The sequence below is a fragment of the Lemur catta genome, chromosome 8 (genome assembly GCF_020740605.2).
Source record: "Lemur catta isolate mLemCat1 chromosome 8, mLemCat1.pri, whole genome shotgun sequence".
Taxonomy (NCBI): domain Eukaryota; kingdom Metazoa; phylum Chordata; class Mammalia; order Primates; family Lemuridae; genus Lemur; species Lemur catta.
In genome coordinates, this window is record NC_059135.1 from 46,531,634 (window position 1) to 46,549,986 (window position 18,353).

General features: G+C 36.2%; 1 protein-coding gene across 5 annotated transcripts in view; it reads right to left on the reverse strand.

Annotated features, from left to right (window-relative positions):
- Nucleotides 1–1,073: 1,073 nt before the first annotated feature.
- The window catches only part of UBE2E3 (ubiquitin conjugating enzyme E2 E3), a 102,698-nt gene continuing 85,418 nt past the window's right edge, over nt 1,074–18,353 (reverse strand). For 3 of the 5 annotated variants that reach the window (XM_045560145.1, XM_045560146.1, XM_045560147.1), the window contains exons 5-6: nt 17,020–17,167; nt 14,772–15,408 (exon numbers count right to left, since the gene is read on the reverse strand). In XM_045560145.1, the coding sequence (XP_045416101.1) occupies nt 15,311–15,408; nt 17,020–17,167 (246 nt within the window). In that variant the 3' untranslated portion in view covers nt 14,772–15,310. Of the gene's footprint in view, nt 1,554–1,926; nt 1,960–14,771; nt 15,409–17,019; nt 17,168–18,353 lie in introns of those variants that run through there. The other 2 variants (XR_006736981.1, XR_006736980.1) reach the window with 2 other exon arrangements.

Below are 18,353 nucleotides of genomic sequence, written 5' to 3' on the forward strand. Positions count from 1 at the left end.
TATGTGGACTTCTCTTTAAGGAAACTATAGAGTGTAAAACCTACAATATGTAATATGTACCATAATCCTCAAATTCCTAGGAATTTCAACCTTCCACACCAAATACAACTTCCTTTCTTTCCTTCTCCACTTGAGTAAATGAACTTAGATGAGGCTCTCGTTAGCCTGAGTTCACTATCTCTAAAATAGTACATGTAAAACATTTTTACCTTATTGGATGTTTAGCACTCTCTTTATGTAATCAGTGTGAAATCTTAAAATTATGAATTGATGTAGTTTCTATAATCTGTATAAAAGTTAAAAATTATTACCAAATACCCTTTCTACAAATTAATACTTTTTCCTGTACACAATTTTGTTTTTACATTTTCTGGTATAAACATCCCCATATTAATTTAACCAATTATCTCATTGTTCTTAATTATTTCACTCTAGTTGAGTTTATTTTATAAGGAAGTTAGTTAATACAAACGACAGACTTCTCCAAAGGGAATCTGCATCTAAATACACTACAGATACCAAAGGAGAAGAGCAGGTTCTGAGTTTACAGAAATACCAGTCTGGCTCCACTGTACATTGACTGTGTGATTGAACTTGGGCCAAGCACTTTGTCTCCGTGAAATTGAAGCTAGTCTACTATAAAATGAAGATCATACTTGCATTCTGTCTCTTCGTGGATATTATGGCAAAAAAAATGAGAATATATATAAACATTTGGAAATCCTCATACTGGAGGTACTGGATTTTTAAAATAAAAGTTTCATTTGTTATTAATACTCTTTAGGACAAATGTCACTTATTACTAACCTGTACTACTAAAACATCTCTATCATTCCAGTTAAAAATTATAAATGAGTTCACCTATCCAATATGTTCTAAGAACAGGTATGCTAAACCAGTTTCATTTAGTGACACACTGACATCTAGTGGATATTTATGGTGTGCTTTGGGATACCGTATTTCCAAAAATCCTACCACAGTTCTGATGGGGGTAGAGAGAAGCAAAAGCACCTTTTGGTTTTTATGCAAAGCATTAAGAAAGAGATATAAAAGGATTAAGTAAAGAAGGGTACACTTCTAGCACCATCAGGAAAAGGGTGGCTTCCGTATTTCCTTTCTGTCCTTCCACAGCTTACAAGAAATAAACGCTAAGTGGCCTCAGGAGGAAGTCAATTTAACACCTGCATATTTTATTTAACATGATTATTTAAATTAGGTAAGATTAACAAATATTCACTGGAAGATTGTCACAATCATATCTGCAACAGTACAAATTAAATTGAAAACTGTGTCTCTCCTCCCCCTTTAGTGAATCTGGGAAAAACGTGGGAGTCCAGATGGTTTATTTTATCTACACCAGCCTACTTCCTTGTTTTCTATCGGGCTTCAACCACTGGATGGAACTTCTTTACACCACTGTTTAATAGCTTCATTATTCCAGTGAACAGGAAAGGCTGAAGAGAAGGAACTCTGGAAGTTGGAATAAAGAATTTTTTTTATACTGCTGTGTGCTTAAGCCTCTGGTTCTGGAAGACCTTTCCACCACACCTCTTCTGGAAAAAAAAAAAAAAAAAAAAGAAAAGAAAAGAAAGAAAAGTGAAAACATCTTACTGTTGGTCTGGAGGAAACATGGAACTAAAAGAAATCCTCAAGGACTAGAAAATGTGTGCTTTTTCTCTTGAGAAGAATGTGCATGACTCTGTTCCCGCCACACTCAGACGCTTCTAAATTCTTTAACTCCTTCACTCTTTCAATTATGTCTGGGAATCAGAAGAATCATCTAGAAATGATTAGACCAGATCAGTTCTCAAGTGTAAAGTCCTAGAAGAATCTTAAGGCAGCCACATTGCTTAATTATAACCAAACATCCTTAAATAAATGTGTATCCATTGTTGATGTTAAATTTTAAAAAAGAAGTATACTCACTTATGTCCTTCTCGGCAATAAATAAACTTCAATCTTCAGAGCCCAGAGACAAAAACAAACAAACAAAAACAACAAAAAAAAGATGCAACATAACCTATTAGCACAAGCAAAAACAATGTTCTAATAGTGAAGCTTCATGCTGCACTCAAATGTATAATTATCCATACAATTTAAAATTGTATTATATTTTATGCTTAAAAAAGGTCTTTCCAGATACTTTACACTGCCCATTGTTTTACCACTAAGTAAATTTTCCTCTCAGTACATTTCTGCAGTGTTGTTCGTCATTTTTAGTTCAATTGCATAATTGAGAAAATTCTGGCCCAGAGAATTAAAAAGAAAAAAAAAATTCCTAGCTATAGAGCAAGATAGCAAATAAAGGAGATTTGAAAGCTTAGCTATTCTATTATAGGCTGGTGGTTAAATTAATTAAACTATTTTAGCTCTAGAATTCAATACCTTCCTTAAAGACTCAGAAGTCAGAATTGAAATATCAATTATTACTGGAGTGTTTTACTCACAAAGAAACTACTGTGACCCCTAATTACTCTTAAGTAATTCTAAAATTAAAAGTTGTGATCTCCATATTTCTTTCTTTCAAGAGAAACTGTCAAAATATGTTAGGCTCCAATCCTTGGTAACTAGTTTTCATGTGTGTGTAATATATATTTTATTGGATGATGTATTCTAAATGATACGGAGATGGTGATTTTAAAGATTCCCAGGCAGGACCCTAACTTTGGAACTAAGGCTACTGTCCCTACTGTGCTGAATAAGCAGATTCCTGTGATTTTTCAAAGAAGTCACCAGTTGTTTTGGGGGAGTGTGTGTTTGTGTTCTCCTAAATCAGTCTTCTAGTTCCATTCTCCCAGTATATGCTGCTATGTTGTAGACAGGAAATGAATTTTCTGAACATGCTCCAAGTTGTAGATGCGAAGAAAGAGATGGCTACTAAAAGATCAGTCCAAGGGCATGTTATATGAAATGAATCTAGAGATGTGCTCAGAGTACCTGTGCACAATATATTTAATCTCAGGAAAAGAATTTACAGTAAAATTACAGAATCAATAAAAATTTTTCCACCACTAGAATCCATCACCCTTTGTGATCTTGGTTTCCCTGGAAATGTTAAGAAAATAGAGAGAAGTCTGACTTACAGAATTGGAGGAAACTTTATTGATCTCTTTATCCTTCCAGCATTATGAGAGCAGGCAATACAATATTTTAACCCAAGCTCAAAGGAGTAAACCTTTTCCAAACTTTAAGCTGGATGTTTTCCCCATGTAACAGCACCCTCTCCTAAATCAACCATCCTCCTCCTCTACGACCATGATAACCCACAACTCAGAGTGCAGGATGGGGATGCTTTTGCTGCTTCTCTTCAAACTCCCCACTGGAGTGTTCTTATCTTCTTGTGGGCTTTTGGCATCTTGTGATATTTAACACCTAGTGTTTCCCAAATGATAATCACAGAGTTACATAAATCCTGCTTTAAAAATCCATGAAGAGAAAAAACACATTTCTAGCTAATAATGACTAAGAAGGCTCTAACAAGCTGCAAGTCAAAGGAATACAAAACAATTTCCAATTTTAGTTCACAAAATATAGGACTTTAGAGATACTATTCTCTAAGTAAAGACTTTAGAGATACTATTCATTGTAATCTTCTAGCCAGACCTTAAATAAGACAATGCTGTATTAGCAAGGTGTCTGAGGAGAGGTATTAACCAGGGGCATAAAACGAAATACGAAATGTGACAAACATGAGATTTAAAAGCATTCACTCCTTTAAACTTACTTCAGAAGTTTGAAAAGCCTCCCTTTTGGCTTAACTAACATTAGCCTAATAGTTAACTTTGAACCTGGAAAGTTTTGGGCCCATGTTTAAATGCGGCCAAATACAGTAGACCCTTGAACAATGCAGGAGTTACGGGGACTGATCCCCACACAGTTGAAAATCCACATATAACTTTCGACTCTCCAAAAACCAACTTACTAGTAGCCTACTGTTCACTAGAACCTTACAGGATAACATAAACAGTCCATTAATACATAAATAGACTAGTATCTACATATATTTTATGGATTCATGACATATCTTTTTATTTTTTTCACTATTTCTAGGCTATGCAGTTTGAGTTTTTTCAAATTGTTGCAAATCTACAAAAAATGTTGATACATGCATTGAAAGTATCTACGTGTAAGTAGACCCGTGCAGTCAAACTTGCGTTATTCAAGGGTCAACTGTCCTTAATCTTACTAGAAACGTATCACTATAATGAAAATAAATATAAGTGGCACCATATTCCAAACTGATACACAGTACTTATCCAGGGCTTAGGTACTTGCCTGTAATTTCATGAAGATGCTTGCACATAGTTAATATGTGAGCTAAAACACTTCCATATACAGCAAAAAAAAAAAAAAAAAAAAGCACAAAGTTGCCCACTCATCACTGAATTATTTTGGACTGAACAGAAGGCTCAATTTCTGCACTGCCAAATGCTCTCAGGCACCGAAGCAATGCACCATCTGTCTTGAAGCACCAAGTATATCAATTCACATTTAAAATACTGGTGTGCCTAGCAAAGTATCTTAAGCAATCCATTTTCTGATGCTTGAATGAAACTTAACATGGCTAGCAACAAGGTTACATGCATCAATACTTTCCACTGCTAGTAGTAAAATAAATTATAAAAATGTCAGAGCATTGAAGAGTTGTAGTTCTACAAGCAGAAAGCCTTGAAGAAGAGTCAGTGGATAAAAGAAGTCACTCTCAATGAGTCACTATGGCTGTATCTCTGAAAAAATATTTTTAAGTGACAGAATTGCTGCCATTGACAAGAGTGACTCTGGTATTTCACTACAAAACCAGTGTGGCTGCTGTTGAAATAGATTCCGCTTCATCATGGGAGCACACTAACGTAATGACAGAAAGGTAGGCTTCTAAGGAGTCTGGACTTCATTCAGTAAACAATGGGCAACCACTGAAGTCTTACCAGTCTAGTGTCCTGACAAAGAGCTTACCCCAGGAAGATTAAATGTGACAGTGGTGTGCACGGTACTGGAATGGATGGGAGTCATTTGTATGTACAAGGGTAGCTTTTTACAAAAGTTTCCTGCAGATAAGGGATAACGGAGAGCCTGAACAGACAGTAGGACTGGAAAGAACAGTATCAAGACATGATGTCCTGAAATAAGAAAAGAAGAAAACAACTATCAGCCTGTCTATATGTGAAATATTGTAGAATACTGTTATCATTAATTTAACTTATGAAAAAAGACTCATATCCTATTTCTTTTTCAGATAAAAAGTGCAGTTGGGTTTAAATGTCTAATAACCACAGCAAAGGTACTGTTCTGAAAGAACCCAATCAGAAAAAAGAAATTTTAACTTTTAAGTATTTAACTCTTTTGACTCTCTAACCAAAATTAAACAGCTGAGCTAATTAAAATTTGGGTCTCGGGAGGCTGAGGCAGGAGGATTGCTTGAGTCCAGGAGTTTGAGGTTGCTGTGAGCTAGGCTGACACCACGCACACTAGCCTGGGCAACAGAGTGAGATTCTGTCTCAAAAAAAAAAAAAAAAAATTCGGGTCCCTTTGTCTCAGATGTTTTCAAGGAAAACAAGCAAAGAAAATGCCCCACTTCCTACTTATGGACCTTAGGAAGAAGTCAGGACAGCAGCAGGGAAAGGTAAATACTATAGAAGGTATGAGCCTTGGTCATAAGCTGGAACTGCCCCATCGGTTTTCTGGAAATGAAACCTGGTCTCCAAATTCCTTACCTCCTGAGTAAGGTACAGCCCAAAGGGAGAGAAGGCCTAGAACTCAAGTCTTACCACGGGACCCGGGTGGAAGACAGGGTAATAGAGATTGGTGTTACCATGTCCTTCTCTAACACATCAACAAAAGAGAACTGGAGCAAAGAATACACAATTTTCTAGAATGATTTCTTCCAGCAAACTCAGAGAAGTCATTTCCCACATCATCCACTGAGGTGTTTTCAAAGCTCTCTGTACTTACCTTTCACATCTCTCTTCCTAACCAGACTACGATGAGCTTTTTGGGAAACACAGCAAAAACATCTTTTGCTTCCGGCATTTAAAGCAGTATTAACTTTCAACAAATACCCTAAGTTTTCTAGTCAAATTTGGTGTCAAGGTAGATTCTTCAATGACTTAAGGAAAATCACTTGAAGGAAAGAAAATGTTAAAGCCCTTAAGATTCAAAGCAACGAACAATTGCTAACCAGAGTTGATGTAAAAGAAGAGCCGCTCCAGTATAGGTGAGAATTTTAATTGCTTGTTCATTATTAACATGTAACTAAGAAAGCAAAGGCTCATCCAGATAGACAACTCATTCATTTACACACTCAACAAGACTACTCTGCTGGATACAAAGGGGTCACTCAGACATGTGAATTGCCCCCAACCCTCACCACCACCACTCTCCCTTTCAGCCAATGACATCTGTTCCACGGAGAAACTGAAGCAACTGGAGAGCTTCCCACTACCCTACCCTCCAGTCTAGACCTATGCCCTTGTTGTTCTCTGCAAGTTCCTAGCACAGGCCAAACACTTCACTTGTGCTAGGTCCTATCCCTTCCTGCCTACTGAGGGGAATTCAAGAATGTGGTGAACAATAATGCTTTAAGTGCTGGATGCTGTGTTTCCCAAAAAGCTTCCACTCTAGTCAGGAAGAGAGACAGGTGTCCAAAGTAGTGCAGAGAGCTTTGGAAGCACTGTGACTAGATAGTGTAGAAGAGGAATTTTTCATGGACACTGCCCCTCTTCTCTATATCAGCCATTTCCCCCCTCTATCAACACACGAACATGCTGTAACTTTTCTCGTCTTAAAAAAACCTCCAGCTATTCCCCATTTCTCTAGTTTACTACCAATATAAAATTGTCAGGAGTCTCCAATTTCTCTCTTCCTTGTTACTTTCTCCAATCAAGCTTCAACCTTATTACTCCAACAAAACTGTGCTTGTAAAAGTCACCAATGACTACCACCCTCGAGTTGCTAAATAAAATGAACATCTCAGTCCTTGACTTATCAGTAGTAGCATCTGACAGTTGTGCATTCCCACCTCCTTGAAACGTTTCACTTCCTTTTCAGTTCTCACACTCTCCTGGTTTTCTTTACTTCTTTACTGTTCCTTCCTGGGTTCTCACCTCAGCTTCTTAACGTTGGCACTGCCTAGCCTGCTTTCTTCTCCAGCAGCACTCATTCCCTTGGTGAGCTCAAGGTCTTACAGCTACAAATACCATCTACACACTCCCGAGTCCCAAACGTACACCCCTGGCCCAGAAGTAACTCCTGAATTCCAGATGTGTACGTCCACTGTCCTGACACCTCCATTTGGATGTTTCATAGGCATTTTAAATTTAAACTGTCAAAAACTCTTAATCTTTCCAATTCCGCTCCTCCCCCAAGTTTCACACGTTGAGCAATGGCAACTACAGCCTCCTAATTTGCTCAGGCCCTAAACTTTTAACTCCTTCTCCAAACCACATACTTAATCCATCCACAAATCTTGTTAGCTCTGCCTTCAACCAGAACATGATCTTTTCTTATGACCTGCACTACCACCACCCAGGTTGAAGTCACCAGTATGTCTTTCCTGAATTAGTCTCCTAACTGATCTCCCGGCTCCTAATCCCAACTCAGGTCTTTTCCCTAGCAGTATCAGAGATTCTAATAAAACACAAATCATATCCTGTCACTCTTTGGCTAAAAAACTCTCCAACGGTGTTCCATCTTATTTAGAATACTAGCCAAACTCTTCCAATGGGCTGTAAGATGGTCAGGACCTTGCGTGATCTGTACACCTCGTCTTCCTGACCTGGCCTCCTACGCTCCTCTCAGTCGCTCACCCTGCTCCAGCACTCCCAGGCTCTTGCTGTTTTTTGAATACACTGGGCAAGCTCTGGCCATGGTCTTTCTCACTTGCTATCCCCTCTGCCTGGAACACTCACCCCCTTTCATCCCTCACCATCTTCGGCTCTTGATTCAGCTTTTTGGTGAGGTCTTCCCTGTCTACCTTTTTTATACTGCAGCGTAACCTCCCCTTTCTTTCTCCCTCCCAGCACACACTATTTCTCTTCTCTATTTTAGTTTTCTCCTTAACACTTGCCATGTAACACATATACATACAAACATAAATATATATATATATGTATATATATATATATTTGTCTGTCTCCCTGGATATGAAAGTAAACTCTATAATGGCAGAGATTTTCATGTGCTTTATTCACTGCTAATCCTAAACACCTAAACAATATTCCAGAGTATATGACTAATAACTCACTGACTAAAATGAATTCTCTTCCTTATTTCTAGAGGCTCACGATTAAGGGAGAAGATATACAAACAAAATGTTACATATAAAAAAAAAACTACAGAAGAAAAAATGTGGTCTCACATGCATATAAAATGATCTATACCATTTGGGAGTTGTGTAGCCATGGTGAGAGTTTAGCAGAGGGCTCAACGGCTCCTTAAAAAACTGATAAAGGAATCAGATAAGGGTATGCCAGTGATATCCTTTTTGTGTTCCTCATAAATTACTCTTCTTCACTTTATAGATGAAAACTTGAAATGCTCATGTTAAGAGTGAGGTAAGTATCCCAAGGTCAATCACTAGAGAATTGTTAACTTTCCTTACACACTCGGGCCCCTAATTGTGGGGATTTCTCTTGGTGCCCAACACCTCTCAAGAACTCATTTCTCCACAGGTTTTAGCTTTCTCCCCTCTTAGACTGAAGTGGCCTTGGGAGCAGGCAACATACCCGAGTTTGCTCAACTGACTTAAAAATATTCATGTTATGAGTGAGATAAATGACAAGTTGCTGAAATTATATTTCTGAAATTAGGGAGCTTTTACCCAGTCACCTTTCAATTATATCTACTGGCAAAGAAATAACATGGGGCAATACAGAAAAAATATAACTTTGATTTTTTTATCTTACTCCACTTCCCTGTCTCACAGAACCCAGAAGTGAAAAAAAATGAAGAGACTTGGCTAATATTTCAATAAACAACTTTCACTCAGAGACAGCCCCCTCCATATTACCAGTGTAATAGTTTCCTTTCCTTAGAATATTTTTCTTAAAAGAATTTTTTTCAAAGGCCATCACTTTTCATTTTTTCTATTAGATTTCCTTAAAAGAATACTGTAAGCAGACACATGTGTTTCTTTGTGTCACTTTTCTTTTTACCAATAAAAGAGGGTAAGAGAAATATATCAATTAAGATTGTCATGATAATGAAAAATTATGTAAATTCTGTAGGACAACAAGCATTCTGGTATATTTAAGGACTTTTGTAAGATTAACTCAATCCCCATTTTAAACAAGTAGTCATTAAAAGATTATATGGGCCGGGCGCGGTGGCTCACGCCTGTAATCCTAGCTCTGGGAGGCCGAGGCGGGTGGATCGCTCGAGGTCAGGAGTTCGAGACCAGCCTGAGCAAGAGTGAGACCCCGTCTCTACTAAAAATAGAAAGAAATTATCTGGCCAACTAAAAATATATATACAAAAAAAATTAGCCGGGCATGGTGGCTCATGCCTGTAGTCCCAGCTACTCGGGAGGCTGAGGCAGTAGGATCGCTTAAGCCCAGGAGTCTGAGGTTGCTGTGAGCTAGGCTGATGCCACGGCACTCACTCTAGCCCGGGCAACAAAGTGAGACTCTGTCTCAAAAAAAAAAAAAAATAAAAAAAAAAAAAGATTATATGAGTAACTCATCACTACTTCCCACATTTCAATTTAACAGAAATATATGCAGCACCTGCCCATATACAAAGCACTGAATGAATCAGCCTGATGGGGAACTAAAGATGTGACTGATATACTTCGGATGGTCTCTGAATACCTTATTGAGAAGACTTACACCCATGATGTAACAGTTATTCATTCAGCAAACACATAGCATGTTAGGTACTGGGCTAGATACAGAGATACAGAGATAAGAAGTATAGATATTATCCTCCAAAAGCACATTATCCAGAAATATATGGTGTTAAACTGAATATAATAAAATGCCAACATGCACGCTAGAAGACATGGAGTACTAAGAGCAGTTTGAAAGAGAATATTTTAAAAGCATCAAATAATATTAAGCGTATTTAATATTATAGACATTGGGCAAAACTTATCCAATATTACATATTTTCATTGCTAAATCAGCAAGGACATATGTTTAATTTCTTATTAAATGAAAATGGATACACATTAGTAAAGATGTGTTCTCTCCTGCTATGAAGAGGGGAAAAATTATCTGGACCGAAAAATGAAGACTATTTAAGGATGTTAAAACTTGTTCATCTCTGTGTGTATCATGTTGCCTGAAACAACCTTCCAATTAGCAAGCACTTAAAATTTGTAAAATAAACTCATGACAATCAGCTAAGGAGTTATACAGCATAACTACCTTCCATGTCCCCTTCCCCTCTCTCCACCAAAAGAAAGAAAGAAAGAAAAGGAAAAAGGATGCTTGGTTTAGGGCAAACATTGCTGAAAAAGGCACCTGGTTTGTTGCTGGCATTCAGAAATTATGTGTATGCTGGATTTCCTTTTATTATTTCTCATGTTTGTGCACACGCATCTCAGAGAGACAGAAAGACTGACAACACTAATACATACATGAGAGCAGTACAATGGAAAGGTTTCATCAAAGCAGTTGGGCTTGAGATAAACTTTTAGGGACTGGAGAATATGGGGAAAAAACTGCTTTTAGTGACCTATGTTAGGCAGACTTGCATGATAGGCTTTAGCCTCGTCAGATTTCAACACGGTAATCTACAGATCTGGAAGATTTAAAATGAATTTAGATTTCTCTAAATTCACATCACTGATAATACTTTGATTTGTCAAAAAATTCCTTTTGCTATGCCATAGTTCTGTTTATTTCAGAACATACCCAGGACTAGGCTCCAGAGCTCTGCTGCCTGATCATATTAATGATTCTCTCATGTTTAATTAAATTAATGACACAGACTGTTAAAGGATGTTTACACTGTACTTGTGCCTGAATCTGGGTAATCTATTGCTTAGAATTTCTTTTCTTTTTAAAACTTAGGTTCTCAATATTTGGTCTTACTAAGATACTGGATATTGTCATTTAAAAATCACCTTGGGCTTCCTGTCTCATGAAATAATGGAATCACAAGAAGTTGAAAGCACAGCAGGTGGCAAATTGAAACAAGATACTCCCTTCAGAGAAGTGCTTATGAGTTTAACGGAGCAGGGAGAAAAAGAGGAAAGTGAGGCTAGGTGTGCACATGCCTTAGACAGGATACGTGTAAGTTTACACATGCATATGCCTTACAGGATCACTCTTCATTTCTAATTTAACGAGGTTTATTCTGTCTGACAATGACCCAGGTTTTAACACCACCCACTACTGTTGGCCATGCAGTTATATTCCCGGCAATTTTATAACCTTTGAAAGGACTATCAGTCCACAGAGTAGAAACATCCCATTAAACATTAGAGAGCTACACAGCTAAATCATTAAAGAACTTTGTGAAAAAGATTGACAAACTTGTTAGAAAAAATTTATGTTTCATTTCAAATAATATGCATCTACTAAAATATAATTATAAATTAATTTTCATGACTTGGGTATTTCTTGAAAAAACTGAGATATGAAACAAATGAATTTATTTATTTAATTTACCTAAAATAAGGAACACTAACTGAAATATAAGTAGGTAATGTTATTATAGAATCATTATCTCAGCCTCTTAAAACAATTTATAATAGTTTGAGAAAGATAATGGATGTTTCAGACCATGCCATAATTCTGTCCATTGATATTCTGACAATATAAATGTAGAATAACATGTAAAATGTACTACACTAACATTGGCTATAACTGAAGGTTGTAATGCCACTGGATTGAAACTGACTTAAATTTTATCATACAGTCATTCTTGTATTGTTATAAGAATACACTTGGACAGGTTAGTGGGCTGACTCCAAGTTCTTTAAGTATACATCAGAAAACAGCACCTCAAGGTTCTTATTAGAAAGTACAGCATATACATGAGTCAAATTGCAAATGTCAACTGAATATTATCCTGGTGATTAGTTAAAATTTCCTTGCTTACCAACAAAAAAGGGCAATGTCTAGATAACTAAAACATCTTGTTTTGAAAAATAATCATTTAACACTTGATATATTTATCAATATAAATTTTCTGATGTGGTTATGAAATATATGGTTAAATAAATAAAAAATACCATTTATCTCATTTTCCAAAATAAAAAAAGGGAAATTGAAGTTAAAATTAGTATTCCTAAGCCGGGTGCAGTGGCTCACGCCTGTAATCCTAACACTCTGGGAGGCCAAGGCGGGTGGATTGCTCGAGGTCAGGAGTTCGAGACCAGCCTGAGCAAGAGCGAGACCCCATCTCTACTAAAAATAGAAAGAAATTATCTGGCCAACTAAAATATGTATATATAGAAAAAATTAGCCGGGCATGGTGGCACATGCCTGTAGTCCCAGCTACTCGGGGGGCTGAGGCAGTAGGATCTTTAAGCCCAGGAGTTTGAGGTTGCTGTGAGCTAGGCTGATGCCACGGCACTCACTCTAGCCCGGGCCACAAAGCGAAACTCTGTCTCAAAAAAAAAAAAAAAAATTAGTATTCCTATGACACATGTTTAGGGGAGACTATAAATAAACCTACCTCATATTCATTGGAAACAATAGTCTTATTTTGTAAGGTTCCATTTGAGACTAAAATAGAATATTAAAATAAGGATTTACTAAAATGCAAAACTGTAATAATTTTCAAAAGCTACAGAAATCTATGAATATCCACTTGTATAGGGAACAGTTATAACTTGTATATGTGTATATATGTGTGTGTGTATTCAATACTAACTTGTTATAAACAAAACTCTTTACCTAGTGGATTTGGGGGTGGGGTAGTAGAGTGTGTGTGTGTGCTATACCTCCACGTCGTATTGGCTGTATAATCTGAAGGGAGCTATTTAACCTGTCTATGCACAGTTTCAACTGTCAACTGAAGATCATCAGTGTCTACTCTCCTAAAGCTCTTTAAGGGTCTTAAATGAGATAAGGCACATCAGTGACTGAACAGGGCCTGGCATGTAGTGGCCCTCATTTCATAGGCAGATCTTTTTATTACAACAGCAAGCTACTATTAGTCCATTTGAAAGTGTAGCCTGTTCCCTGAAAGAGAAAGCAGAACAAGAACAACAAAAATTTACAATTACAGTGTTTGTGTGCTAATAGAGAACAAGTAAAACAATCAGGTTCAACTCTTCTGTTTCATATATAAATAAATCTCAAAGAAGTTGTCTTATTCAAGGCCACAAATTACCTGTATGGCCTTAGAGAAGAGCCTTTGGAATGCCTTGGAAGAGCCACAAATATTTTACGTAACAAATTCCTCCTACTTTGCCCCAGGCCAGTATGGGACACAGTCAACAAGCAAGCAAAATAGGTTGGTGGTAGTAATTAGGCTCATAGTAACTGAAGGAAGTCCAATCATAGCATCCCCAAACATCCCAATATCCAGTCTGATGAAAGTTTTACCAGCACCAAAAGTTTATTACTCTAGGATATAGAATGCACAATCTTAGAATTAGAAGAAAAATGACTTTCTATAGCTCACCCACAGTTCATAAAAATCCTTACAGCTTACATAAAAGGTAAGAGACTCATCACATTGACTTGAACTTCATTACACATTATTAGTTACGTTTTCATAGACATAAGCCTGAACTCTTCAAAATAGTTTTATATGGTGGTCCTTTGTAATAAGGATTGGGGTGCAGGGGAGTTTAAGTTAAAAACAGATACGTAAGTGTAATTATATTTTTATTCTGATTTAAGACTACTATGGACAAATACTCAAGTAGGAGCTATTGTCACTATTCTTAGTGACAATATATGCAACTATACATGTTTTACTTTATTATCTTGCAGAAATGTATTTTTATGCTAATAATTCCAGTCTAAATTTTAGGATGATATTCCATTTCCATATTTAGGACTGGAGAAGACACTTGCCCCATATACCAAAACCTTGGCTACATGACCAGGGATAATTATGCTAGTGATAGGAAAAAAATAGCACAATTGTACTGTTTACCAAATCTGAACATTGCAAAGTAATTCTAACCCCCATAAGAAATCTAATAATAATTACAACTAGAAAGAAGGAATTTAACCTACAAAAACCTTATAATTTGGCATTTTTTCAATTGACAAATAATGTCACATCTGCACACTAATAATATACAGTTCTATTCTACCTTCAGGGCAGACAAGAGTTTCTGTGCTCAACTCTGCCACTGGCTATATCAACTGGCCAAGTGTCAAAGTAAGAATGGTAAAGCACACCATGAAAATTCAAGAGCAGGATTAGAAGTAAAAAATACACCATAGATTAGCTACCAGATCAATGTTATTATTTGATAATATTGCCCAATGCCAGACAAGAAATCATCAATTTGGAAATAAAACTGATGGTTCCATAAGACATTATCAGACTCCTGAGAGAGCCAAAATTTTATATTTTTCTTGGCTCAAATATCATATTATCAAAGTAAAGCTTTATGTGTTTTTCAGACCAATGGTTTAAAATCCAATTTTGCATATTTAAGCTCATTGTATTCTGTTATTTCAAGACTTAAAGGAAAAAACTCTACACATTAAATAAGATTTTAAATGTTTTCAATTTAATGATTGGTTTATTTGTACTAGTCCTTAGTAGTCAATCTTCATATCCACATTTTTATTTCATCAACAATCATCTCAGACACACCTTCTAACAAGACTGACTTAAAATAGTACGACAGGAAACTATGCCTTCAGGAGCATGTTTATTGTGTTTGAGATGATACATCAGGTGCTCTCTGAGCTACAAAGGGTAAAAGGAAATCCTCTCATTACAAACTGACAAAGGTAAAAGGTAAAACATTTTTCACAACAGCATGAACCACATACTCAGAAATAGATCTGGGCTTAATACAAATGACATAATTCCTAGTCATCTACGGCTACTTTTATAACTTCATACAGATAATGAATTAGGCTAAAATGCACTATAATATTTGGTAGACTTCAGGACCAGTATCCTTAGTACATCACAAAATACATTTTGATATCCCAAAGAAGCAAGACTTGCAAGTAGGCATTTTAAACATAACTAATCTACAGCTACAAAGTTCTACTCTTGATAGCATTTACCTTTTTGGGGAGTCTCCCAGTCTCCAAAGGATAAAAGCAGAGAGTAGAATCAGTATAACATATACACAGAAGTCCGTATTGTAAAGGCTATAAAGATTTGCAGCACAGTGAGAAGATGCCTTCTGCTCCTTCACACTGCATACAAATTATGTGAATTATGTTGCGTATCTCTTGGTCCACTGTCTGGCTATCCTGTCATGTTCTGCTCTGTTGGTCAAATACTGAGTGGCTATGCTTCCAACCAGAGGATCCGCTAGAAAAGTGGAAAGAACATTAAAGATATTATGTGGTGTCTTACAGGGACAGCTCTAATATTCTATTAAATTGAAACATTTATTTTTCAGCAGCATCTTGAGATTTTTAAAAGAAAAATGTTTAAAGTAACATGATTATCTATATACTTTAATATTCAAAACAGGAAAGCCCCTTTCACTAAGAAAATGAATGAGTTAATAGATCTGATTTTAATAAAAGATGTAAGTCTTTAATATATAAAAACTATTTTGTTGTCTTGGCATTTTATTTAACAATGGAAGTATATTAGCTAGTTACATTTCTGCTTTCTTATGGATATTAAAAAATGGTGATTTTAAAATAAAACTCTAATCGTACAATACAATGGCATTCATAATCACTATTCTTATCTCCACTTGAAAACTTATTTGCCATTTCACTTTAAATAGAATTCCCAACTAGAAACTGAATCTGAGATGTAAACTTTTATTTCAAATTTATTTTTCAAAAAGATGAAATATGTATACATGGTACAATATTTGAATTGTACAAAACAACAGCCAGTAAAAAAGTAACTCTTTTCCTTCCTATCTCCAACTATGCAGAAGTTTCTCTCCCTGGCAAACAATTGTTAACCATTTACAGCATTTCATTCCAGAGATATTATATGCATTGATAAGCACTGAGAATATTATTGCTATGTATATATATTTTTCCAGTACCTTGCTTTTTTACTTAATATATCTTAAAGACCTTTCTCCATGAGTTAATATAGAGTTGTCTCATTCTACTAGTTATATCCTCTATTAATGAGCATTCAGGTTGTTTCCAATCTTTTGCTTTAATAAATGATACAATGAATATCTACCTCTATCTATATGTAGATATATATATGTATATAAAATATATATCAGTTGCAAACATATAACTGCAGAGCCTAAGATAACAGTAATAGCCTTTAGTGTCTTAGCAATTTTTTTTAAAAAGTCAACTTCAAAAGTGACCACATAGTAAGTCAACATATGTGAAACTCTAGGTCTAAACATCACTTTATCAAGTCAGTTACCCATGGTTGAAATTCACATGTGGCAGTTAGTCCTTTTTTTTTAAGTTAAGAATTATACACTAATGACTATCTCTGAGTTTATATAATCATAATCTAGTCCAACTCTCTCTTGCAATTAATCTAAAAAGGAAGAGAGAACAAGAAAGCCCTTCATTACTAAGTGATTGCCTTAAAGTACATACCAATATGGAAGCAGCAAGAAAAGGAGGCCCTAGTGTCAGAGACATTGCTTTACTCTTGTCAGAAGTGGTTTGTACAGCTATACAGTGTAAAAAGTAGAGATTCCATCAATGATTGTGATAAAATAATTATAGAGTGGGATGCCATTAACAAACTAAATGAAGGTACTTGAGAAATTTCTGGCCTGGTCTATCTGAAATGTCCTTGGTAATCTCACAAAATGTTTTATGCTCATCTTTCTGCCAAAAGCATTTACTTCTCAATCCACATTTAATCTAACTGAAAAAATGTATTGGTTTTTGTAGCCTTACTGTATGTGTTAATAAAGACTTGCTTCTGTCTCTAGTTTAGGACTAGGGGAAAAAATATTGAAGATTTGCTTACCAGGGTTGCAGTCTGTCAAAAGGGAACAAATAGACAGCAAAACCTTTGAAATAGTCAAAGCGGGACTCCAGTTGTCTTTAAGGATGTCCAGACAGATGACTCCCTGACTGTTGATGTTGCAGTGATAGATTCTCGTGCGGAAAGTAACCTAAGCACAGTCATATTAAAAACAAACAAACAAAAAAAGAATGTTTTATTACCAACTGAAACACTCATCAGAAAAAATAAAGGGTGACACATCATAGGTGATACTAAATAGCAAACTACACTTAAATGGAGCTGATCTTAAATTAGGTTCAATAACAAAATTAAATGGTTTTATTTGATTCAGTTTAAAGAAATTTTTCTGTTTTTTACCAGGTATAGAAAGAAACAAACTGAGTAGTTGATAAGTTGAATCTAAATAAATGATACGGTATTTCTAAGTATGTATTTGGGTACATATGTGTACACACACACATACACACAGAAAGTTAGGGAGAACAGAAATGTTTTAGTGTTAACGGTAGGAAGAGCGGATGAATTTTTTAAAAAATAAACATTATATTAGCTTCTTTTTTTTTTTTTTTTTTTTTTTTGAGACAGAGTCTCACTCTGTTGCCCGGGCTAGAGAGTGCCATGGCGTCAGCCTAGCTCACAGCAACCTCAAACTCCTGGGCTTAAGCGATCCTACTGCCTCAGCCTCCCGAGTAGCTGGGACTACAGGCATGCGCCACCATGCCCGGCTAATTTTTTGTATATATATTTTTAGTTGGCCAGATAATTTATTTCTATTTTTAGTAGAGACGGGGTCTCACTCTTGTTCAGGCTGGTCTCGAACTCCTGACCTCGAGCGATCCACCCGCCTCGGCCTCCCAGAGTGCTAGGATTACAGGAGTGAGCCACCACGCCCGGCCTATATAAGCTTCTTAGTAGAAAAGACTAGTATCAACTCAGCTAATTTCTTGCCACGTGAGAAAATACTGGACAAGGACTGAGAGGGAGATTGATAAAACCATCTGTACTATCTGCCTTTCTATTTCTTAGCCTATCATTTTCACAGCTGGTTCACTGTCTTGTTGGACTAAAATATTAAAATAAGCAAGGTCTTTAGCTATTAGATAAAGAGATGTGTGAGAAAAAAAAGATAAATCATAGAAACAAATGCTGGCAAGTTTCAAAACAGCCACAAACACTAATTGGGTGGTTAATTCACAATTGGTGTTGCAGAGAAAAAAAGACAATTCTTGATCTCTTGGAAGTAGCAGTATACTGTGAGCTCCAGAGTGGAATCTGGGAAGAAAATATTAAAAGCTCTCAAAAGTGTCTTTCTAAAAAGAACGCATGATTAAGAG